This window comes from Equus asinus, chromosome 3, assembly GCF_041296235.1.
Source record: "Equus asinus isolate D_3611 breed Donkey chromosome 3, EquAss-T2T_v2, whole genome shotgun sequence".
NCBI classification, from domain to species: domain Eukaryota; kingdom Metazoa; phylum Chordata; class Mammalia; order Perissodactyla; family Equidae; genus Equus; species Equus asinus.
This window is the reverse complement of record NC_091792.1, coordinates 91,622,259-91,648,717: the sequence shown is the minus strand read 5'-3', so window position 1 is coordinate 91,648,717 and position 26,459 is coordinate 91,622,259. Positions and strand designations below refer to the sequence as shown.

Sequence of the window (26,459 nt, the reverse complement as noted above, 5' to 3'; positions counted from 1 at the left end):
AGATGCTGTAATAATTACTGTAGTCGTCCAAAATGAATGTTTCTAATACCTTTTTAGAGTTCTTACAATGATACATGTGTGGCTTGGTCATAAGGTCCTTTGTCCCAAACTTTTCCTTATGAAAAATTTCATACACAGAAGTTGAAAGAATCGGACAGTGACTACCCGTATTCTCTTTACCTTAGAGACAACAGTGAACATGTTGCCATATGTGCTTCCTCTCTCGGTGTACACATTACATTTTATTCTTGTTGAACTATTTGAAAGTAAGTTGGAGACATCCTGACATTTTACCCGTACTATTTCAGCATGCATCTCCTAAGAATAAGGAATCCTACATTACTATGACATCATTACCACGACATCATTACCACACCTAGTAAAATTAGCTGTAATTCCATAATATTATTTAATATTCAGATTTCTACATTTGTCCCAAAAAGCATTTTATATCCTTTTTGTTTTTTGAGGCTAGGTCAGATATCCTGTAGAAAGTTCCACATCTGGATTTGTCTGGTTGTTTCCTCCTTTCCCTGTATTTCCAATACTTTGGAAGTTACATCTAGGGGCTTGGTTAGATTTTAATGAGGTGGGTTTTTTTGGGACACAAACAGCATATTCGGCCCAAGGAAGTCCATTCTTTCTTATGTTTTATTAAATTGAGATAACACTGTAAGTGACGAAAAGCTAATTTAAAGTGTTTTGTTTTTTACAATGCTGAAAGATTTTTTTTTTTAAAGATTGGCACCTGAGCTAACAACTGTTGCTAATCTTTTTTTTTTCCTGCTTTTTCTCCCCAAATACCCCCAGTACATAGTTGTATATTTCAGTTGTGGGTCCTTCTAATTATGGCTTGTGGGACGCCACCTCAGCATGGCCTGATGAGTGGTGCCATGTCCATTCCCAGGATCCGAACCGGCAAAACACTGGGCTGCCAAAGTGGAACACGTGAACTTAACCACTCAGCCACAGGGCTGGCCCCTGAAAGACGTTTTCAAGAGTTAAAAACTCATGCTGGGAGCGCAAAAAGAAAGTTGCACAATCACGAATAGATCTTAATCTACTTTTAGTACAGTATGCTATTTCATCTGGCAAAAAGTGACTAATTTTATCTGGGGTTTTTTCCCCCCACAAATTGATTAGATCAAGTTTGTGGTTCTATTACTGTCAAGGAATTTTTTCTAGGACATTAAATCCTAAACTTTTAATTGCATTGTATTTAGTGAACATTTATTGCAAATGTGTTTTTGTAACTATGATATATATGAAAATATTCTATCAGTTTGGGAAAACATTGGCCACTCTTTACTGTTAAGGATCCAAGAGAAATTACGTGCTAGTAATTATTTACCTTTGTATCCCTCAGAGGAGTATTGGGCTTCTCTGCAAGAATCTGCTTTCAGCAAACTGGTCCAGATGTTTAAAAGAGCCATCGGTGCCCAGCTGCATTATTGGTCGGAAAGTGTGGACAGTAACTGTCACGTTAGAGCTCTCCTAGAAGTGCTGAAAAGGCTGCACCGGGTAAGGGTTCTTTCAAAAACCCATATGCCTTTATTGTGCCATGAAAATTCCCTTGGTTTTAATGTCCTGAATGTTAAGCAAACTCATGAAACACAAAGTTTCTATTGCTATTTTTAATTGTGTTTTTTTGTGAATTAATTCATTCATATAAAGGAGCATATTAGTATCTATGTACTGTTTGAAGAAAAGTGATAAAACAAACATCAGTGTAATGCCTGCCCATGTTAAAAAAGAAAACGCTTCCAGTACTGTAGAAATGTCTGTGTCTCTCTCATAGATTGCTCCCCTCACCTCCTGGAAGTAGCCATGATCCTGGATTTTAGATTCATCATTCCCTTACACTTCTTTATTATTTTATGACCATATATATATATAAATATCTCTAGACACTGTGTTTAATTTTGCTGTTTTCAAAATTTATGTGAATGCTTCCTACACAGCATTTTGTTCTATAGATTCATCCAGATTAGCACTTAGGCTGTATTTCATTCATTTTCACTCCTGCATCATAGTCTATAGCATGAATCTACCATAATTATCCATTCCAGTATTGATGTGTATATGTGCTGTTTGCAGTTCTTATTTTTATTTTGGGGAGGGGGTCCTCTATGTTTCCTCTATGAGGAAACACTCTGCTATAAGCATTTTTGTACGTATCTCCTGGTGTTCACGTGTCAGGAGTTGGTCTTTAGTTTCCATACCTAATTCTGGACTTGAGAGGTGGTAGGATGTGTGTGTGTTGTTCTTTATTGGGGGTGACAAACTGTCTTCCAAAGTGGTTGGACCAGTTTGAATCCTCTCCAGGAGATGAGGAGAATTCCTGTTGCTCCATGTCTGACTTTAAAATTTGGAAAATATTTTCAATATTTGCAGTATTAAACAGTACCAAATTATGATTTTAATTATATTTCCCTGGTTCTAACGCATTAGAGCATAATTTCATGTTTGTAATTGCAATACCTGTTTCCTCGTCTGTATAATGCCTGTCCTTGACTTGTGCTCAATTTAAGTGTGTTGTTTGACTTTTTCTAATTGATTATAGGAATTCATTTTATTTTGGATACTAGTCCTCTGTCAATTAATTGTGTTGCAAATATCATATCCTAGTTTATAGCTTGTCTTTTCATTTTATGGTGTTTTTTGATGAACTCACATTCTTAATTTTAACAGAGATAAATTTGTCAGACCATTTCTTTATAATTTTTACTCCTTGTATCTTGCTTTAAGCTTTTTTCCCTTCAAGGTTTTAAATTATTAACCTACATCGGGGATCAGTAGAGCTTCTTTTTGGAAAGGACCAGAGGGTAAATATTCTAGGCTCTGCGAGGCATGTGGTTTCTGTCACAGCTGTAACTCTGTTGCTCTGCAGTGGTAGCATGAAGGCAGCCATGGGCCATAGGAAAATGTGTGGGCGTGGCTGTGTTGTGGTATGACTTTACAAAAATAAGCAGAGGGCCTGGTTTGGCTCTGAACACTGCCCCAGATAGTCTGCTAACAGAGATGATAGCCAGGACCAGAGGAAGAGTAGAGACGCCCATGTACCATATGTCTAATATGTAAAAGGTTAGAAATCTAGCTAACAAACTGTCGAATAAATATACTCTAAAATAAAACATGCTCCATCCTCCCAGCTTGACAAGTAGACCTTCCTAATGACAGGGGAGGCCGGGTTTGCGTTTAGAAGTCTTGGACTCCTTACAGAGTTCTACACTGAAGAAGTTCTACTACTCAGACAGAGGCCTCCCCGAGTCCTCTGCCTCCTTTCTTACCTCAGTTTTATCCCACACCAGGACACATGCCCAAGTGTGAACCCCTCAGCCCATGTGTCTGTGTTTCATCCCCACAACAGCTGCCCCTTAGCCAACCCTGGAGCCCTGAAGCCTGGGGTGGGCTCACCTGCAACCTGGTCCGTTGTCCAGAGATCCAGCAGGAGCAGAGGCATGGGCAGGTCCTGGAAGCTGGCTTGGAGCCATTTGAGCAGAGACTTCCAGGTCTGGGGTGTCTGGAGCTCAATCTAGAAGGGAATGTGTAGGCTGCAGGCAGGCAGGTCCCCTTGGCCCTGCAGACCCCTCACCTACCCTTTGTCTGGAGCAAATGCCTTGAAATCATAGACCTGGGCCAGAGGCCGCCCTTGTCCAGGTATAAAGGGAGTCTTGATTTGAACTCTGCCTTTCACAGTTTGTGTTTAAGCCAACTGGAAATTTAAGTTTGTTTTCATTATTTTCCGCATGAAAACAATTACGTTGCATCGCTTATGTAAAGTGGTGCTGTCCTTTCTGTCCTTATTTAAAGCCTGTCCTTTGTGCACTGACAGGCAAAGCAAACTCTGTCATAAAACAAGTTGCTGTGTGGCATTCATTTGTGGACTCTCTTCTGAGGAGTTGTCGTTTACTTATGTAGCTCTGCATTAATTGTTGATATCTTGTAAGAGAAGTACCCCTACCTTGTCCTGGAAGTGTGTCTTGGCTATTTTTGGCGCTTAGCTCTTCTATATAAATGTTAGAATTGGTTTGTCACATTTCACACACACACACACACACGAAACCTTGTTGGGAATTTGACTGGAGTTGCACTGAATCTATATTTCACTTTGGGGAGGGTTGACATCTTTACTATTGTGAATCTTTGTGCTGTTTATTTCTTCTACTTAGTAGATCATCTTGAAAGTCTTTCAACAAAGTTTTCTTATTTTACTAGGAAAGTCTTGGATATGTTTAGTCAAATCTATCCAAGTTATTTCTTTTTTTCAGGTTTTTGTAAGTGGTATCTTAAAAATTATATTATCTGTTTTTGATTTGTAGGAATGCATTGATTTTTGAATGTTGATTTTCTTCTATAGCCTGTGAATTTGCTAAATTTGTCTAAATCTAATTTATTTGAGGATTCTTTTGCGTTTTCTGTGCAATCATATCTTTGAAAACAGTAACTTCTTTTCTTTCCCATCCTTGTACATTTTATTACTTCCTTTGCCGTCTGGCACTGGCTAGGCCTTCCCGTACAGTGTGAAACAGAAGGGGGAGTAACAGTGGGCACCTTACCTTGTTTGAGATTTTAAAGGAAAATTTTGATATCACTATTAAATAGGATGTTTACTACAGGGTTTTTGAAAATAACCTTTGTAGGTAAAGGATGTTGTTTTTCTAAATTATTATACATTTTAAATCTAAACAAATATTCCCTCTCTCCTTTATTACTGAAATTCCAGTTATATTTATTTGTTAGACCTTCTCATTCTATCTTCCGTGTCTCTTAACCTTTCTGTCATATTTTCCATCACTTTGTCTCTTTGCACCCCATCCTGGATGATTTCTGCAACCTTACCTTCCTATTCATGAATTGCCCTTTCAGTTTCCATCCAAAAACCACAGAATACACATTCTTTTCAAATGCACATGGAACATTCTCCAGGATAGACTATGTATTAGGCCACAAAACAAGACTCAGTAAATTTAGGAAAATTGAAATATTACCAAGCATCTTTTCTGGCCACAACAGTATGAAACAAGAAATCAACTGCAGGAGGAAAATCAGAAAAGCCACAAATATGTGGAGATTAAATAAAATGCTACTGAACAATGATTGGGTGAAAAAATCAAAGGAGAAATAAAAAAATACCTAGAGACAAATGAAAATGAAAATACAACATGCCGAAATCTATGGGACACAGCAAAAGTGGTTCTAAGAGGGAAGTTTATAACAATACAGGCCTACCTCAACAAACAAGAAAACTCATAAACAATCTAACAGTGCATCTAAAGGAACTGGAAAAAGAAGAACAAACAAAACCCCAAATCAGCAGAAGGAAGGAAATAATAAAAATCAGAGCAGAAATAAATGAAATAGAGACTAAAAAAAAATACAGAAAATCAAAGAAACTAAGAGCTAGTTCTTTGAAAAGATAAAAATGACAAACCTTTAGCTAGACTCATCAAGAAAAAAATAGAGAAGCCTCAAATAAATAAAGCCAGAAATGAAAGAGGAGAAATTATAAGGGACACTTCAGAAATACAAGAGTATAAGATAATACTATGGGGGCCAGCCCCATGGCCAAGTCGTTAAGTTCCTGTGCTCAGCTTCGGTGGCCCAGGGTTTCGCCACTTCAAATCCTGGGCACAGACGTGGCACCACTCATCAAGCCACGCTGAGGCGGCGTCCCACATGCCACAACTAGAAGGACCCACAACTAAAAAAAGAAAAAAATACACAACTATGTACCAGGGGGCTTTGGGGAGAAAAAGGAAAAATAAAATCTTTAAAAAAAAAAAAAAAGATAATACTATGAAAACTATATGTGAACAAATTGAATAATGTGGAAGAAATCGATACATTCTTAGAGTTATACAACCTTCCAAAACTGAATCGAGAGGAAATAGAGAATTTGAATCCTAAAATTTATATGGAACAACAACAAAGCCAAAATAGCCAAAGGAATCCTGAGAAAAAAGAACAAAGCTGGAGGTATCACACTCCCTGATTTCAAAATATACTACAAAGCTATAGTAACCAAAACAGCATGATACTGGCACAAAAACAGACACACAGATCAATGGAATAAAATTGAGAGCCCAGAAATAAACCCACACATCTACAGACAGGTAATATTCAACAAGGGAGCCAAGAACATACAATGGAGAAAGGAAAGTCTCTTCAATAAATGGTGCTGGGAAAACTGGACAGCCACATGCAAAAGAAAGAAAGTAGACCACTGTCTCATGCCATACACAAAGATTAACTCAAAATGGATTAAAGACTTGAATGTAAGACCTGAAACCATGAAACTTCTAGAAGAAAACATAGGTAGTACGCTCTTCGACATCAGTCTTGGCAGCGTATTTTCAAGTACCGAGTCTGACTGGGCAAGGGAAACAATATAAAAAATAAACAAATGGGACTACCTCAAACTAAAAAGCTTCTGCAGAACGAAGGAAACCATCAACAAGACAAAAAGACAGCCTAACGCTTGGGAGAAGATATTTGCAAACCATATATCTGATAAAGGGTTGATATCCAAAATATATAAAGAACTCATACATCTCAACAACAACAAAAAACTAACAACCCAATTAAAAAATGGGCAAACGATCTGAACAGACATTTCTCCAAAGAAGATATACAGATGTCCACCAGGCACATGAAAAGATGTTCAACATCACTAATTATCAGGGAAATGCAAATCAAAACTACAATGAGATATCACCTCACACCCATCAGAATGACTATAATTAACAAGACAGAAAATAACAACTGTTGGAGAGGATGTGGACAGAAGGGAACCCTCATACACTGCTGGTGGGAGTTCAAACTGATACAGCCACTATGGAAAACAGTATGGAGATTCCTTAAAAAATTAAGGATGGAACTACCATTCGATCCAGCTATTCCACTGCTGGATATTTATCCAAAGAACATGAAAACATGAATGCATAGAGATTTGTGGCCCCTATGTTCATTGCAGCATTATTCACAATAGCCAAGACTTGGAAGCAACCTAGGCGCCAATCAAGGGACAAATGGATAAAGAAGATGTGGTATATATACACAATGGAGTACTACTCAGCCATAAGAAATGATGAAATGTGGCCATTTGTGACAGCATGGATGGACCTGGAGGGTATTATGCTAGGCGAAATAAGTCAGAGGGAGAAAGTCAAATACCATATGATCTCACTCATGAGTAGAAGATAAAAACAACAAACACACAGAAACCAAGATCGGAGTGATGGTTACCAGAGGGGAAGGGAGGAGGGGGAAAGGGGTGATATGGCACATGAGTGTGGTGATGGATTGAAATTAGTCTTTGGGTGGTGAACATGATGTAATCCACACAGAAATCAAAATATAATGATGTCCACCCAAAATTTATATAATGTTATAAACCAATGTTACCGCAGTAAAAGAAAATAAAAATTAAAAAAAGAAGAAAGGAAAAATAAAAAACTGCCCTTTGAGTTTTTGTTTCAAGTATTATGTTTCCCACTTCCAAAAGTTCTTATTAGTTCTTTAAATTATTTTCTTCGTTATTATTTATGATTTCTTCATCCTTCTCTTATTTTCAAGCTTTCCTTTTATGTTATAAATCTATTGACCTTATAACTCTGGTATCTGAAGTCTTTGCAGGTCAGGTTTTGCCATCTCTTGTTCCTGCTGAATCTTCCTCATAGTGCCTTCATTACTGTGTGATTTGTGACTGTGTGTGAGTATCTGTGTGAGCTGACCATTTTCCTTGGAACTTTATCTTTTGGATTTCTTTGGGGGGTGGGTTTCTCCAGGGAGAATTTGCTTCTCCCAGGCCCCTGGAGACACCAGCAGATTGGTACTGCATTTTTTTTTTAAGGTATACTTTTTTGGTGAGGAAGATTGGCCCTGAACTAACATCTGTTGCCAATCTTCATCTGGCTGTTGGTTTTTCTTTTCTCCCCAAAGGTCGAGTACATAGTTGTATATCCTAGTTGTAAATCATTCTCTGTGGGACGCTGCCACAGCGTGGCCTGATGAGCAGTGTGTAGTCTGCGCCCAGGATCCAAACCAGCGCACCCCAGGCTGCCAAAGTGTGGCGCTTGAACTTAACCACTCGGCCATGGGGCCAGCGCCTGGTACTACTTTAAATTAAATTCTTGGCTTGAAGCTTTTTAGATCTGTGGGTGGTATGAATTTGGTGTACGAATTTTCAGGAGAGCGCTTTTGTAATCACAAATCCTATAGGCGACATTTATTCCCCAACTCAGCGCCATAACCAGCTGTAATTTGCCTTGTCTTGGAGTCAAGGTGGGGTGGGTTGATGTAGGAGTGGAGGGAAGAGCTTGTTTGTTTCTGGTTCCCCCTCACTCTGATGGTTTAGCCCTTCTGGGTCCCACATTGACGAGGTGAGGTTCTACTGTTGGCTCCCTAATTTGAAGAGAGTTGGAGCTTTGTCTCCTTTCTCTAAAGGCCCAACCATTAAAAACTGAAGTTCACATACACCAGGTTTGGCAAATACTCTCAAAGCAAATGCCACCTTCACTTAGTTTTTGACCTAATTATTCCATATCTACTTACAAAATCAGTATTGCATTAAAAAATGTTTGCTTATGGTTTATCTTGTATTTCTGGTTGTTTTCAGTGGATCAAGTTGCCTAATCTATCATACTGCTAAAAAAAAGTCTGCCATACTGCTAAAGACCAGTGCCTACCCTTGGCTATTTTTAAAGGTTGTGTACAAAATAGAAAGATTTGTAAAAAGTAATAATTTGGGTTTTGAGAAATTTACTGAAGAACTCGGGGAAAGTGTATTCTAGTGAGCTTGTGCCACTTAGGAAGAGAATCCTGAGAAATACTGAAGCAGCAACGAAAGAAGTCCTCAAGGGATCCTGCCTTGTCCTCTGACTCTGACAGGTGACATCAGAATTGCCCCCACCACCTCTGAAAGGGGACCACAGGAAGCCACGAGGATGCAGCCCCCACTTTCTCCGTGACTCTGGGGACACTGAGGCTGTTGACAGTGCAAGGCTGAGATCAGCAGGGTCCAGAGGGCCGTAGTCACAGGGGTGAAGCAGCTTCAGCATGCTTCGGGCGGTGGGACTGGGAGGCCTGGATCATTTGGTGTTCTGGGCCAGAGTCACTAAGAATATTCCAGATAAATGTCTTAACTTACACAGCCAAGAAGGGCCTTCAGAAGACCACCTGAGAGTTAGTCATTTATACCAGGACTGTGCCCATCCGGGTCAAATACTGATGGCCATTCATGACCAGAGCATCTCGTGTCATTGTCGGTGTCTTCCATGACTGATGGTTAGCGCTGTGCCAGCGGGTTCGCGTGCATGTCATGATAACCCTGGGCATCCTGGGATGGAACGCTGGAAGATTCCCCCATGGTTTAAGAGGAGAATGTCCAATATACGCCTTGCCGGAGGGAACATTCTGTGAATGGTCTCTCGTTGAGCTCTGAAGAAAGACGTGAAGCATTGGGCCTTACAGTACTTTGGGGTCATGTTGCACTGTGTTTTTCTTTGCATTAAAGTTCTTTAAAACTTTTCTATGAATTAGAAATAACTGGAAGTTTATCATCAATTTCTATTAAATCTTAGGTATTCTTTATGTTCCTGAAAATCTGGGGCTTTGGCAGTGGAGGAATTGAATAGAACTTTATTCTGGTTGTTAAAAGAATGTTTCATTTGCTGTTTATTCTGATAATCTAATTAATAGCCATTAAGCAAAACTGTATATATAAAACTTCCTCACGGTCATATTTTATTTAAGGTAAACCAGACTAATTGTCAAGTGCCTGAAAATATTTTCGAAGTAAGCGAACTCACGCACTGGCTTGATTTCAATGGAGACGTGTATAAAAGGTCTGCTTGGAAAATGAACTCAGTAAGTGTGGCTAATCAGTGAATTAATGCAGGCAGCTGTGCTGTAACACTTTCATGAGTTTCCACAACTCCTTGCACTTTGCAGAATGGTCCAGTAGAAATAGCAAGGCTTGTGGGAAAAACAAGACAGACCCCCTCAAAACCTATGCAGCTTTGTAGCCAGAGCACCAGCCGAAAAGTGGTTGCTCCCTGGGGCACTAGCTGGGATCAGCCAGGCCGGCAGCTCGTGGAGAGCGCCACGAGAACATGAAAATTGCCCAGAAACCAAAGGTAGAAATCTTTGCACACTCTGATTAGAGCACTGGTGGTCCTGAGACAACACAGCTGGGAGTGGAGCTCTGCCCCTCAGGTGGCATAGAGGGCAGCGTGACTCACCCAGAGCCAGCCCTCTGGGGCAGCCCTTTGGGGAGGATACCCGGGGTGTAAGTACTCCTCTTTTATTTTCTTAAAATAAATCTAAAGGGCTCTTGCCGCCAGTTCAGCAGCACCTACCTGAGGGTTTTTTCCTTTTCCCTGAAGGTTATAATTCTACTCCCAGCACATCCATCCTTGTCTGGCAAAAATCATGTATGAGCTAAGCAGCTGTCCACATTGTCTCCTTCCCCTGTTTATCAAATGCATCTGAACTAATGCACATTTCAGAAGTGCAGGCTGCAGCAGGAACAGACTCTTCGGGAAAGTGCTTGGAGTTTATAATTAACCACTAAATTAAATGAGCACTGAAAATGCTAGGTTTATATACCTTTCATTAACAACATGTAAAACAGCGTCTTAGAATTTTATATGCCTAAGTACAGCTGTCCAGCAGTTTGGATTGCTTTGGCTCTAAGTACTGAGACCTTAAACTATCAGGGATTAAAGGCTGTGGGGAAAGGTGTAAGATTTCTCTCTCCTTTCCTTTGTCAGAATCGTTGTCATTTCTGTTTTTAGGACACTTCAAGAGACTCTCCTGTCGTATTCAGTCATTTTCCATTTATCTTTAATATTCTGTCGAAAATTAAACTACTGTATGCAGACTCGCTTTTAAAAATATGGGTACGTATGCTTATTGCTTTGTCTTCATTACCAAATCAAATGATAAATAAACGCCTTCTGAAGCGTACAATATTTGAGGAGTGACAAGGGAGCCACCCAATGGTGAAACGAATGGTCATAGCATTCAAGGAGCTTGTAAGCTAAAGACGAAGGCAAGAAAGACTCAAATTTGCGGTGGGTTGGCCTTGAGGCATCTGAGGGCCTCAGTAGCAAACCTGGAGCCTGGGCAGCTGGCCTGGCAGTGGGGCTTTTCCCTGGAGGTGGTGCCTGTGGTCTTCTGAATGGCACTCAGGAGGCACAGCAGACGTGGGCCTGACTGGGGTGGGCTCCAGGATAGAAGGAGGGCCCATCTAATGGAAAAATGAGCAGTGAGAATAGAGGGGACAGCAGAGTCTTGAAATCTGGACCCAGATAAACGACTGGTGCCCTGTGATGGTGCCATAATAAACATGTGTAGCAAGTATCCCCCTTTCAGTGTACTGTCACTGGCTGAGTTGGTTCTGTTTGTCAGCATATCCGGCAAAGTGGTTTTGAACTTAAAATTGGACAATTGAAAAGGCCTTGGGAAACGTACCTTATTGCCTTTTTTATAAAGATTAAATTTGTTAACATAGGTAAAGCATTTAGAACAGTGCCTTGCATGAAGTAAGTGCCCCAAAGCATTAGCTGTTATTATCATTTTTACTCTTAATATGCATCTGTATATGTATGAATAATATTGCAATATGTCATAAAAGCAGATACTTTCACATAATGCAGTTACTGTAATAAAATAGAAAATTGACTTATGACTTCCAAGTATGACCATTAGTGAAATATTTGACAAAGGAAAATAAAAGGAGGAAAGACATAAGAACTTTATTTTGCTTCAACTCTCGTGACTGTTCTCTCCTGATTTTAAGCAGGCTTCCAGTAATAATTTTATAGAACTGGTATTTGGCTACTCCTTGTTTTACTAAGAGCCACAGACTTTAATGATACCACATTGCCGTTTGGTTTCAGAGGGACAGTCTGTGTGTCTGTCTCTCTCTCAGATTAACTTGTTAGATTATCTGTCGCCTAAACTCTGCTGTCTGGGTTCTCCTCCTAGAATAGGATGTCTGTAGAGAGGTCTCTCCTGCTGGAACTTTTCCTGCAGCAGCTTCCTTTCTAAACTTCTGAACTTCTTTCCAAATGAGAAGATTGTGTTTCAACGCACTGCTTTGCTGTTTACTGATGGGTCTCTTTGCCTGTTGTGGTCCTTAGCTTTGGCTCCTGAAGTATTAGTAATTGTGTTTACAGGATAAAGTAGTCCAATGGAGCCTGCAGTTTTTCCTGCTCACCCAAGGTGGCTCTGCAATGCTTCCCACTCCTTAGGTCTCCTGTTTCTTCTGCTCCCTGGGGGTGAGTCCTGAAGGTATAGCTTAGCGGTATAAATAAGGCTCTTCTCATAAATGTTTGTGACATGCACTTAAACTGAACCAGTTTATTCCACTTTATAAATTTCTCCTTAGAGCAAATGGTGAAATGAAGTGAAACGTGTCTGTTTTCCTAGGAGAAAGAACATAGACGCTTTATGACACTGGATGGAAATGTGGACCCAGGAGAGCCTGAATTAGCTCTGTCGTCCTCCTTTAATCTAACGGTCAGAAGGAGTCACCTGATTGAGGACGTCTTGAATCACCTAAACCGATTTGAGAATGAAGATCTGAGGAGGGAGTTACTGGTAAAGTATAATGCTCACTTAGTGTTTTTGCTGCTGAGAGAAGAAACACGTGGAAAAATGTAACAGCGGGTCCTACATATTTTTGCACAAAGCTAAAATCTGATGAACTCATGTGATTCTAACCCGTGTCAGCCAGCCGGTCCACTCAGTTATTTTAGTTCCACTTTTATATTTCATTCATCTATTTTTAAAATGTAGGTAACATCTGATGAGTAGTTACCATATTCTAGACTGTGTGAGGCATTTTACATGTGTTATCCCATTTAATCTTTCTGACAGTCTTGTGGGAAAAAGGCTTTGTGAGCTCAGGGAGCTGCCCACAGGACAGGGCAGTGTAAAGGTTTGACCCTGGTCTTATTAGAGGTTTTAGCTAATTCACTGAACGTGAATTGAATGGAAGAGGCGTTCATCTAAATAAAGAAGTCAGTAAAAGGAGCTTTTTGGAGGTGTTAGTGATCCATCGAGATGGAAATGTGGAGCAGGCCTTTGAAAATGAGTGGGTGTCAATCAGGAGAGAAGATAAAATGGATATGAAGGTTAAATGCCTGCAAGCGATAAATGAAGTTGAAAAAGAAAATGAGCATCTGGGGAAAGAGCAGAGAGAAAGGACAGAAGTGTGGCATAGAACTGTGGAATTTCTGGTATTAAGGGGGGGTGGGGAGAGAACTAAAAATCTAAATAGTGCTTGATAAGAGAAAGCAAGGAGAAAAGAGTGTGAAGAAAGAGAAGGTGGTCCGAGTGTAGAATGAGTTAGTGAAATCGGGGAGATGAGACACGAGGAAAATCTTTGGAATTGGGGATTCTGCAGGCTCTTGGTCCTCTTGGAGAGAACCATTTAAGTGGAGAAATGGGTTTGGAAGTTGGTGTACATTCTCCAGAATTTGGCAACCTGGAGTAGAAGGAACCAGTAGTGCCTGTATCTGAGACAATGGTGTTGAGATTTTTTTTCTTTTAAGAATAAGGGAGACCATAACGCATTTGTAAACTGAAGGGAAGCCTTCCAAGCAGAAAAGGCAGGAACAGAGTGAGTGATTGAAGGGGCAGATGGGTTAGGATAGAATCGTCTTGGGGAAGGATTGATGTCAACAGGTGGGATACCGCCTCCTGAAGGAGTAAAAAACCAAGCCGATAAATGTTTTACACATGCTGTTTTTTCAGTTTTTTGAAAATCCTAATATTTATGATTTTTTAGTGTTTCTTTTCATTATATTTAATGTACCTTATGACTATAATAATGATGCCATTTGAGGGCAATTTAGTGGGAAAGACTTCAGGCTCTGAGGTTTGACAGACATAGGATTAAATGTAGGCTGCTCCGCTTAGCAGTTGTATAACTTTGGGAAAGTTATTTAAATTCTTGAAGCCTCTTCACCCTCATAGAATTAACGGGAATCTTAAATATGATAGTATGAGTAAGATGCCTACCACAATGCCTACTTGGGTCCACAAATAATGTGAGCTCTTACTGTCATTAACTGAGATTTAATACATAGCAATACAGAACTCCAGAAGTGATGCATTATTTGCTCTGTTTCCTCAGGTTTCATTTAGTGGAGAAATTCCACTTGACTTTGGAGGAGTGAGGGCCGAGTTTTTCCACTGTCTATTTGAAGAGCTGACCCAGCCAGAATATGGGCTGTTCACATATCCCGAGGAGGCCTCCTACATGTGGTTTCCTGTCAGGGTAAGTCGTGTTTGCTTATGGTATTTCCTGACAGAAAAGGTATCACGTTCCATCGAAAATTAGGTTGTCTAGACTGTTTTATATTAGGAGAGGAATTATTGATATAATTGTGGAGATAAATTTTAATTCTAAAAAGGTGATTATTTTCTCTAAAATGGGGTCCGCTTTCCCTCAGTTCCCATGCCCATGCAGGAGAACTTAAGCAATATATGTTTTTGACCATTTATAGAAGGTCTAGATAAAAATGAACCTTTCCTTTCTCAGGTGCCCATTCTGTGTTTCAGTTCTGTTTTTCGTGATGAATTTGAAGACAAAGGCTATGAAGAGAAATTGTGAAAAGTTTAGTTTGTGAGGATTACTGAGCCTAATGTGTTTCTTTTTCTGTTAACGCTTTTATTTATTTTTTATTTAAATATATTTTACATATAACATTGTGTAAGTTTAAGGTGTACAACATGTTGATTTGATACATTTATATATTATAATATGATTGCCACTGTCGTGTTAGCTAGCACCTCTGTTGCATCTCGTAATTATTATTTCTTTTTAGTGGTTGGAATAATTAAGACCTAGTCTCTTAGCAAATTCGATGATTACAATACAATACTGGTGTCTATATTCATTATACTGTGCATTAGATCTCTAGGACTTATTTACTACTCATTGCAGTTTTTCCCCCTAAGCAGCATCTCTCCTATCCCCTTGCCCCCCAATCCCGTTAATGGTTTTAGTAATCAAAACTGTGGCAAGGATTTAAATCAACTTAATGATTGAATATAAACCCTAAATATTCCTATCTCAGGCTTTTTGGTTTTAATTTGTGATTTGATTTTGTGAAAGGGGAAAAAAAGGTTTACCTAACATAAATATTCCAAGGTACTAGTAAAAATTCATAATACGTTAGGATTTTTTTTCTCTCTTTTCAGCCTAAATTTGAGAAGAAGAGCTATTTCTTCTTTGGGGTTCTCTGTGGACTTTGCCTGTTCAATTGCAACGTTGCCAACATCCCTTTCCCACTGGCTCTGTTTAAGAAACTTTTGGACCAGACGCCATCATTGGAAGACTTGAAAGAACTCAGTCCTGTTTTTGGAAGGTTAGTAAATGTAGTTCCTTTTCAGAACCCCATCTAATGTTGATTTAGATAAATGTTTAAACATACACACACCGCAGTAATCTTTTCATGCTCAACAGTAGCATTCTAGGAACTAACCCATTTTTAACTTGGGCAAGAATTGTTGGATATTAATTTAACTTTCTAAAATTAAGAAAAGTTGAATGTTCCTATAATTAATCCTCAATGCTTGCATTGATCTTTGAACTTCATGTAGAAACAGTCATGGACAGAGCACAGGTTACATCTTGGTGCAAAATCTGAAAGTGATGTTTATTTTAAATGTTGCTTCATATTATCATCTTTAAAGTGAAAACTTTAAAACTTTCTAAATTAAAAGACAAGCTGGCACCTCACAAAAAAATATTGGTGTAATAATAGAAAGGGTTAAGATCCCTGCTGTATAAAGTGTTCCTACATATCCGCAAGAAAAATTGACAAAGTATACAAGCAGGCAACCCACAAAAGAAGCAATAGACATGGGTCATAAATAAAGATGATCAATCTCACTAGTGATCATGGAATGCATATTAAATGAGAGGCTAATATGTACTTCAAATTGACAGTGGTTAGAAATACTGATGCTTATATGGTGTTAGCGAGGATTTAGGAAAAGATTCACTCTGATTTCAGGTATGGTTAGTGGAAGTGGAAGTTGGTAACTCCTGGTAACTCCTTCTCAGAGAACAATATGGCAGGACTTAGCAGAATCAAAATGTGTTTACCCTTTTGACCCCACAATTCTTCCTGTGAAATGTCTAGACACTTCACATTCAGAAATACACAACCATGCAAAGATTTATGTATACTAATGTCTATTATATCATACAATTCATAATATATAGACTACCTAAATGTTCTTCAGTAAGGAAATTGTATATTTTTGGTATATTTATTCAATGGAATACTATTTCATAGCAGTGCAATACTTTAAAATCTTTAAAGTATTCTTTAAAAAAATGAGAACAGTAGTCTGATCCTATTATTATTATCTTCATGTTACAGCTGAGGAAACTGAAGCACAGCTTAGGTAACTCGCCCCGGGCCCTAGAGGGACAGAACCATGATTTGAACACAGACAGACTGGTTCCCATTCCAACTATTAATCATTATACTAATTATACTAGTAAGATAAGGAAAAAATATCAAAAGCACAAGATTTGGAAAGGAGGTTGGAAATTTGTTGTTACTTTTTACTGAAAACATGGAAAATGACCTAACGTTTCTGCCTAAGAAGACAATAAACTTAATGCACATAAACTGAGTAAAGGTGAAGGGCATTACATCTGTGTCAGCATTTCTCACACTTCCAGATCTTCAGACTCTCTTCAAAATTATTGAGGACCCCAAAGAGCTTCTACTTATGTTGGTTACATTTGTCAATATTTACAGTATTAGAAATTAAAAGTCATAAATGTTTTAAGTAAAGGAATACACACATACTCACTGTATTAGCTATCATTATAGCCTCTGGAAAACTCTTTTCTATACCCATGGCGGAATGTGAAAGAGGCAGGTCACATCTTAGTGTTATTATGAAGATAGTTTTGGCCTCATGGACCCCTGTAAAGGCCTCAGGGATTCCCAGAAGTTGCTCATCTGGGTCACACTTGGAGAAGCACTGATCTGTGTGTTCAACAAAATTCCAATTTTAATCCCAGAAGGCTTTTTATAAAACTTGACAAGCTGACTCTGAAATTTATTTGGATGAACAAAGGGCCAGGAATAGCCAGAAATAATTTATAAGGTGAAAACGGATGAGGAACTTGGCCTACCATATATGAAGAATTATTGGAAAGCCGTATTAATTAGGACAGTATGGTATCGGCGTAGGTTTTCCAGTGGAACAGAAGAGAGCTCAGAAACTGACGCATACACCTATGGAGCTTTGTTAGAGGCAGTATGTTAGATCAATGGGAATAGGAGTGCTATTCAGTTAATAGGAGTACTGAAAAAATGAGAGCAGATTCCTTATGCCATATACAAAAATCAACTCCATGTGGATGAAGGACTTAAATATTAAATGCAAAAATGATGAAAATAGGGACAGATATCTTTCTCACCTTTGGAATTCCTTAAGAAAGGCATAAAAAGTACCAACATTAAAGGAAACATTGATAAATTTAACTGCAATAAGAGTAAAGTTCTCTGTTCATCAAGAGATAACTTAATGAAAGAAAAAAGACACTCTTCAAACTGGTAGATAATTGTAACATGTTTAGGGGGTGGTAGAAAAGTGGGAGTGGGGAGGTATCCCCTGTAGGTAGGTATAGGGTATTATCAGTGTTTAAGCTCTTGTTTTGGAGGCAAGTTCCCAGGTGTTCTTCATAAACACATCCATAAATAAGCAAATAAGCCATCCATGGACATATAATGAGAGAGGATCACAAACCAAGTATTAGGATGAATCCAATTTTGTCAGCTGAGTTCCCTTTGCTCTCCCACACCCTCGGAAAAAATGCAATGAATAAAACATGGTCTGTTTTATCACAATTCCATAATAAAAAGTCCAGTGGGGAGCCAGCCCTGATGGCCTGGTGGTTAAAGTTCGGCGCTCTCACCATTCTGGTGACCCAGGTTCGGTTCCCCGTCACAGAACCACACCAGCTGTCTGTCAGTAGCCATGCTGTGGCAGCGGCTCACATAGAAGAACTAGAAGGACTTAGACACAACTATGTACTGGGGCATTGAGGGGGTAAAAAAAAAGAAAAAAGAGGAAGATTGGCAACAGATGTTAGCTCAGGGCAAATCCTTCCCAGAAAAGAAGAAAAAATCCAGTGGGGAAAAAGTCACCGTGGATTCCACCTTCTTTCCCAGTGACACATATCCCTTTGGAATGAGTTAACCAGGCTCTTCCAAGTCATACCTGTACCATTTACATAGTTTCTAGCTGCACATATCTCACAGGACTGTGGCTGAGACTGTCATTAGCATATCTTACCTACTATTCTCATTGATGGTAATGTCTTAGTCTCAACTTTACATCCTTATGTCTGCCACTTGGGGTGCTTAATAAATGTTTGTCGAGTGAATGAGCAAATAATACAATATGAGATGTGCGACAGTCATATGTTGCTTAATGACAGGGGTACATTCTGAGAAATGTGTCATTAGGTGATTTCATCATTGTGAGAACATCATAGAGTGTACTTACACAAACCCAGATGGTATAGCCCACTACATACCTAGGCTGTATGGTACTAATCTTATGGGACCACCATCATATATGTGGTCCGTCGTTGACTGAAATGTTGTTATGCAGCACATGACTGTACTTAAAAAGTATGTGTAAAGCACCATAGGACATCCTCCATAGGACAACGGAGGATGGAGACACGAGAAGACTGGCTGCTATCCATTGTGCTATAAGCTCTGTTCTCACAGATGCCTTGAAACAATTAAGGTAGTCAGATTACAGTCTGTCTTAAGCTTGATACTGGAACGGGAGATACAGAGAAGGTCCTTGGACCTACCCACTCCTCACGTTTCCTGCATGATACCCCATGTTTAAAAGAGATCTATTACTCTGTAGGTAAAGTTCAAAAGCTTAAATAAAGGTAACACCAATTCGAATGTTTCAGTATCCGTAAATATGTTATCAATCCTTTTCTAAATAGAAGCCTACAGTCACTGAGTAAAGGACTTTAGGATGACGGGAAGAGAGTGGGAACCAGGTGGAGAACCTGCAGAATTGCAAATAATCTTCTAAACCTCACACAAATAGTTGAGGTCTGGCCCTATTTAGACTGTCAATGTGCAGAGAAATGGGCGTTCTTAAGGACCTGACCTCCCGCCTTCACAACAGTCATGCGCTTGACATTTATTTCAGATGATATATCTAATGATCATGATTACTGACTTCTGAAAAACAAAATTATTTGTTCTTTAGGAGTTTGCAGACACTTCTGGATGATGAAGGTGAAGACTTTGGAGAAGTGTTTTATATCCATTTTACTGTGAGTAACAATAAAAACCAGATTACAGATCAGATTTAATCTGATAAACCCTTTACATACTTACCTAAACATGTCACCCTTTACTTTCATTAAAAAATGAACTTCTGAATTAGTTAGCACAAAAGGTTTTATTCCCTTATTTTTCATGAGCTGGGTGTTGTCAGATTTTACTATATAACAAACAACACCTAAACTTGGTAGCTTAAAACAACAAACATAATTCTATGGGTTTCTGGACTGGACCAACTTGGCTGGGCTGGATAGTCTCCAGTGGCCTCCTCGCTCACCTACGTGGTCGTTGGCAGGCTGATTGGTTTATGGAGTGTCAGCTGGAACACCTTGTCTCTGTTCCAGTGATCTCTTATTCTCCAGGAGGCTAGCTAAGCCTTCTTCACAGGATGGTTCAGGGTTATAAAGAGATGAGAGAGAAGATGAACCCCAATGCACAAGCTTCTTTTCAAGCTTTGCTTCTGTCAGATCCCACTGGCCAAAGTACTTCACGTGGCCACACCCAGATTCAAGGGCAGAAGAAACAGACTCTCCTTCATGATGGGAGGTGTTGCAGAGTCACATTGCAAAGGGGCATGAATACTGAGATGGGAGGAACTTGGGGTCATTTTTGCAAGTCTGCCACACTAGGTCTATACTTTATAAAGTGAATCCTGAGATACTTCCAATTTTTTCAGTATTTTTAAAATAGATCATCTATCTCTTTAAGTTCTTTTTTCATTCTGCATGACATAAAGTGGTCGTTTTTTATTTGTACATTCCTTGCTAGTTTTCATGACAAAAATGGACATTTCTGCAAATTCTTGAGGAAAAGAAGTATGCTTTAAACTGTTTTTGTTGATGAGAGATTGTTGAGGATTATTTTGGAGATAGTTATCTGAGTTCATTTGTGGTCGCAGGTGCATTGGGACAGAAATGCAGAAGAATTAATTCCTAATGGAAGTGACATAATTGTCGACCAGACTAACAAGTAGGTACAAAGAAATGAAATATTTGTTTTGTTTGTACACTATATTTATTTCACTGGGCTCTGAAAATTCCTTGTAGTTATTATAATTTTCCAATAAGGCAGAGAAGTTTGTGCGTGTTGTATGCATAGTGTGTCTCCTGGAGTTCCTATTCTGGTAGGGAAGGAAGTAGCTTTCTCAGAGAGGCCTTCCCTTAGCTTCCTGTCTAGAATGATACCACTGACCTCTCTCTTTATCCTCGTACCTTGCTTTACTTTTTCTTTTCATATCACACACTACCTACCTTTAGGATTTATTTGCTTATTTACTTGTCAGTATTTTCCCCACAGTCATGAGCTGCATGCTGGCAGTGACCCGGTCTGTGTAGCTCACCATTGTGTATCCAGTACCTGGAGTAGTCACAGTGATGCCTGCACCATAGCAGGCACTTAGTATTTGTTAACGTTATTAGATGTTACCATGGTATCTTGACTTGCCAGCACCTTATGGGATGCCACTGGGATTACAGAATGTTCCCTTGATAGTTGGTCAGAGTAGCAAAGAGATTTCTAGTGAGCATTCTTGCTTAAGCCAAATGTTTTTATTTTTTCTGAGGAAGATTTGCCCTGAGCTAACATTTGCACCAATCTTCCTCTATCTTTTTTTTTAGTATATGGGCCACCACCACAGCATGGCTGCTAACAGCGTGGTGTAGGTCCATGCCCAGGAATCAAACCCAGGCCACCAAAGTGGAGCGTGCTGAATTTAACCACTAGGCCACCAGGGCTGGCCCTTTTATCAAAAAAATTTTTTAATCATTATTTTTTTTTAAAAACTTTGTATTGAAGTATAACATACATAAAAGTGCACAAATCATAAATGTACAGATCAAGAAATAGAGTTCCAGCTCTATAGTATATTTTATGAATATATCCCAATTTATCCATAGTATTATTGATGGATGTAATAAGGTTCTCTGCCTCCTGACAGCTACTTTTTGCCTGGCCCTGTCCTGGAAAGAATCGGGACATGCGCAAAGGGAAGAATGGCAGGTCAAATGCTGGGCTCAGCTCAGTGAGCTTCCCTTCTCTCCTCTATTCAGGCCTCTAGAGCCTTGACTCAGATTTGGAAGCCTGGAGCTGGCTGTGTTTTGTATATTATCTGGCTTTTTTAGTTCTCACTGAGAGAAGAATTTGCTGCAAGCTAGTCCATCATAGCTGGAGGTCTAAATCCCCCCTTTATTTGTGTTGAACCACAATTAATATTAACGACTCACTATGACAAATTCAGACCCTACAGTAGAGTATAAAATAAAATGTGACATTTCCCCATCTCCAAGCCCACTCCCCAGAGCTAATCCTGTCGGCAGGTCAGGTTTTATTCTTCAAAACTTTTTTTATTCTAATCTGTGTCAATTCTCTTAATGGTGTAACCTTGAGCAATCACATAATTTACTCTCTCAGTTTCCCCTTCACTAAAATGTCATAAGATTCTGCCTCAGAGAGTTTTATGAAGACTAAATTAGATAGTATATGAGAACTAGCTGTAACAATCCCTGGCATGTGCGCAGCACTCAATTGTTAGGGGTTCCAGCTCTTCTTTTATGTTTATCATCCTCTTCCCACCCCCTCCCCCAGTTTTGCCCAGGGTGTTGCAGTAAGCTGAAATCATTTCTTGTTTCATTAAAGGAGAGACTATGTTTCTAAGTGTGTCAATTACATCTTCAACATCTCTATAAAGGCAGTTTATGAAGAATTTCAAAGAGGATTTTACAAAGTGTGTGACAAGGAGATTATTGGATTTTTCCATCCTGCAGAACTCAAGGATGTGATTATTGGAAATACAGATTATGACTGGGAAACATTTGAAAAGGTACATCATAAAGACCAAGTAGTTTGAATTTAAATTTCTTTTCTATTTCCTGAATTCCTTTTTTTTGCATTTTCCTCTAGAATGCACGTTATGTGGGAGGATATGACAGTTCACATCCCACCATAGTGATGTTTTGGGAGGCTTTACACAAATTGACTTTGGAGGAAAAGAAGAAATTCCTTGGTGAGTATTACATTAGGAATAGATCTATAATCTTAGGTCTTTTTTATGGGGTAAGAAAATCTGGTTTGTCATAGGCACCATTCACGACAAATCATAGTTGTAAGAGGCATTCCTAATCCAGTTGAATGTCCTCAGTGCTGGTTGTCCCAACATCAAAAAATAAATGTTAGGAGCTGGCCCCATGGCCAAGTGGTTAAAGTCTGCACCCTCCACTTTGGCGGCCTGGGTTCGCCGGTTGGGATCCTGGGCATGGACCTACTCCACTCATCAGCCATGTTGCGGAGCCATCCCACATACAAAGTAGAGGAAGATTGGCACAGATGTTTGCTCAGGGCTAATCTTCCTCACCAAAATAAAAGTAAATAAATAAATAAACGTTAATATAGGTCTTTTTTCCTGTGAATTCAACCCTGCCTATTGCTTTTAAATTTTTCTTTTCATCCAAGCTAACTATTGAGACTTTGTTCTGTAGTTGTGTCATCATTCAATCATCTATGCCCTGTGGGATTAGCCAAGCTGTAGAATGTCACTTGTCTCCAAGCTATTTTACCTCACCTTCCAGATTTTGATCTCAGTTTCATGCCTACTCGGTGGTTTTCCTGAGACTTGTTTAATGACTTTCTCTCTCACTTTCTTATGTAATTTTGAGAAACATTTATCTTACTATTATTTTTGTAGGTAATATGTACGCTGGAAGATATTCAGACTTTTCCAGAAGCCCAACCTAACTTTCCAATCTTACCTCTTAGAAGAAGTCTGTTCCAGCCAAACAGTTCCCTTGTCTCTACGTTCCTGAGCTCACCTTTCACCCTCCCACCTTCAGGCTTTCTCTGAAGCTCCTTGCCCTGCCTTGAACCCTCACCCACCTCCTGTTGCCTCTCGAAGGCTTTCCCTCCTTAAAGGTCCAGCTTGATTCCCAACTCTGGAGTCTCCCCATCGTCCCAGCCTGATTCTCTCCGTCTCTGCCCTGCACCACTTCATCTACGCTCAGGAGGCACTGAATTCCAGGGCCCCTTGTTTGGCTGTCTTACACCCTTTCCTTTTTCTCTTGCTGTTTGTCGTTTTCTGCATGAGAATCTAATATTCCCAGCCAGACTCTAAGCTGCTTGAGGGCAGTGACTGTGTCAGACTTTGTCCTAATATGGTCCCCAGTGTCGTCTAATGTGGGACTCCACACGTGGGCCCTCAATAAATGTTTTTGAATAAACACGTTTTTTCTCTAATAAATCATTCAATTTTATTCTTTTCAGTGTTTCTTACAGGAACTGACAGACTTCAAGTGAAAGGTGTAAAGAACATGAAAATAACATTTTGCTGTCCTGAACATTTGGATGAAAAAGATCCCATAAGAGCACAGACATGTTTTAGTGTCCTCTACCTCCCTAAATATTCTACAATGGAAAGAGTCGAAGAAGCACTTCAAGTAGCCATCAACAACAACAGAGGATTTGGCTGACCCCACTTCACACTCTTTACCCCTTTTTGGAAATATGATCAAAAATAAAATGAAGAACTCAAAAATTAACATAAAAGTCTTGCTGACTGTTCGGGTGTCTCCCTGCTCTTTTAGACTCGCTGTTACTGCAGGGAGAGCTGTTAGGGTTCAGACTAGGCTGTTAAAACAAGGCGCCTCCAAAACACAGTGCATTAAATAAGACGGAAGTTTCTTTCTCTCTCATAATTGTCTCGGTAGTTTGTCCAGAGCTGAAGTGGTGCTTCTCCCACTCAAACTGCTCTAATTAAAGTCACAGGTGACTTCCCTGTTGCACATTTCAGTGGAAACTTGCCCATTTCCATCTTATATCTATTGCATTTGAAACCACTGACAACTTTCTCCTCAAAATTGTCATCAACTGCTAGACTGTGGCTTTCTTTTTCTTGGCTTCTTTCCCATTTTCTTTCCGTGCTACTCTGACACTCCCCTGACCTGAAGTGCCAGTGTGGTCATCTTCTCTCACCTACACATCCTCCTTATCAACTCCATGGCTTCACTTATTCCTTCCATGCTGCTGGTACCCAGATCTCTCTCTCTGACCTCCCGTAACTGATACATTCCAGAACCACAACCATTTTTCTGTGTAGTCTGTGTCTCCACCTGCACGCCCCTTGGCTCCTTAATCTCAACATGTTCAAAAAGAAAATGATCGTTTTTCCTGTACTCCACAGTTTGGAGTGGTACCTCCAACGTCTCCAGGGAGAAGCCTGCGATCGTCTTCCATTCCTCGCCTTCTTCATCCCCACATTCAGAACGTCAGTCAAGTCCTGCCGATCCTGGTTCTACTTCTCTCTCTAACCCGACTGCCAGTGGTTTAGTTCAAGCAGTCATCATTTCCTGGCCCCTCACTGCAATTGCCTCTCAACTGGTCTCCTTGTATCTAGACCAACACTGTCCAACAGAATGTTCTGAGAGGCTGGAAATCTCATATCTGCACTGAGCACTAAGGTAGACGCCTTATCTACCTGCTGTAGATAAGGTTTAGTCTGAGGAATTTTGAAGACAAAACTTCCATTGGCCATAGTGGGAAAAACAGTCTAGAGCTGTGCTGTCCAACATGTGGCTATTTAATCAAAATTAAAATTTAAGATTCAGCTCCTCAGTCACATTAGCCACATTTCAAGTGTTCAGTGTCTACATGTGACTGGTGGCCACTATACTGGACAATGAAGTATGAGCACTTGCCACCGCAGGGGTCTGTAGCATACAAACCCCCTGTAATTTTGCATATGCTTTTTTTTTTTCCTTTTCTGGGAATGAGAGCCATAGTGTTTTTCAGCTGCACAAATCAAATGATTTGAACATCAGGCAAATAAAGTCCAATTTTGTTAACACTGTGATTACAGCTCCCAAATCCTTCCTGAGGTGCCCCCTCTACAGCTCTAGCCTCATTTCCCGCCATTGCCCTGCACACAGTGTACTTCATTCTAGTAGTTTCTAACTGTCTCAGTTTCCTCAGTAGGCCACAGTCTCCTGTTTTCACACATGCTTTTACTTCTGCTTGGAACCCTTGTCTCATCCCACCCCACAGCTCCCCCTTCCTCACCTCCTCTCTCTTCAATTCCACTTCTGCCTCCGCCTGGGTTATTCCCACTTGTTTCCTGGGATTCACGCCAGCTCTCATGACTATCTCAGAGAAGCCATGATGACGCATTAGTAAGCATTTGTGAGCTATGGCCCCTGGCCCAGCATTTCACAAGCGCAGTCCTCCTGCTTCCTGAGTGCTTAGTTGCCAGTGGCCCCATGAGTTAGCCAGAAGTGCCACCTGGTGGCATATGCACAAGATAGCAACCACTTCCAAGTGGAGCATTTCACCAACAGGGACAGCACTTGGCAAAGGGGACAGGCCTTTCTCCCCACAACTGCACACAATAGTGAGACTTTCTTAACTCTTGGCTATGCTGGCAATTTCATATTTTCTACCTCGCTTAAAACTCCCAGCAGGTCTGGCAGTAAGCATCATCATTTCCATCTTACACATGCAGAGTCTGAAGTTCAGAGATGCTTCCTTAACAGCCCACTCTGCAGGACTGGAAGAGATTGACGAGGGAGAGCAGGTTATGACAAGTCCTTTTTTGATCCCTCAGGGTGGGAAATTCTCACTCAGAAAGCTGGTGGGAAGGATCTTGTTCACAAGGTAGTTAAAGATGCTACCTGATAGTGATGCAGATGACACTAAGGAAGATCACCTTGTTAAGAGGCTCTGAGGAGGCAACAGGTGGCCAGTCATTGTGAAGTCAGCTAATAATCGGGGAGTGGGGAAGAGTCCCAAGTAGTGAAAGAATGAAACAGTGTTTCTCACGGTGGGTTTACAGTGCAACAATCCAAAGTGGTGAGGCCAGGGTCATGGAGTGTGTGGGAAGCTCATAAAGGGAAGCTAGTAAAGGAGAGTCCCCATAACGGATAGGAAGCCAGGATGATTTGCTAGTGAGGAACTTGGGAGAGGAATACTAGAACGCTGGTGGAGAATGCCCGTGAAGAATGCCCAGGAAACAGCGTTGTGTCTGAGAGGGTCACTAGAAATAGCACAATGTGGTGGACAAAATTCAGAAGGCTTAAGACTACATTCCACTCTTGGCCATGCCTCGTGACC

At 40.1% G+C, this 26,459-nt stretch overlaps 1 protein-coding gene across 3 annotated transcripts in view; it reads left to right on the top strand.

Moving 5' to 3' along the window:
* HERC5 (HECT and RLD domain containing E3 ubiquitin protein ligase 5) overlaps positions 1-23,915 on the top strand; it is a 45,241-nt gene extending 21,326 nt beyond the window's left edge. For 2 of the 3 annotated variants that reach the window (XM_014842457.3, XM_070505375.1), the window contains 11 exons: positions 1,367-1,521; positions 9,757-9,870; positions 10,800-10,904; positions 12,439-12,609; positions 14,150-14,293; positions 15,220-15,386; positions 19,294-19,360; positions 20,269-20,339; positions 22,005-22,188; positions 22,269-22,371; positions 23,622-23,914. In XM_014842457.3, coding sequence (XP_014697943.3) covers positions 1,367-1,521; positions 9,757-9,870; positions 10,800-10,904; positions 12,439-12,609; positions 14,150-14,293; positions 15,220-15,386; positions 19,294-19,360; positions 20,269-20,339; positions 22,005-22,188; positions 22,269-22,371; positions 23,622-23,827 — 1,487 coding nt within the window. In that variant the 3' untranslated portion in view covers positions 23,828-23,914. Of the gene's footprint in view, positions 1-1,366; positions 1,522-9,756; positions 9,871-10,799; positions 10,905-12,438; positions 12,610-14,149; positions 14,294-15,219; positions 15,387-19,293; positions 19,361-20,268; positions 20,340-22,004; positions 22,189-22,268; positions 22,372-23,621 lie in introns of all 3 variants that reach the window. The other variant, XM_070505376.1, reaches the window with a different exon arrangement.
* The last annotated feature ends 2,544 nt before the right edge of the window (positions 23,916-26,459 follow it).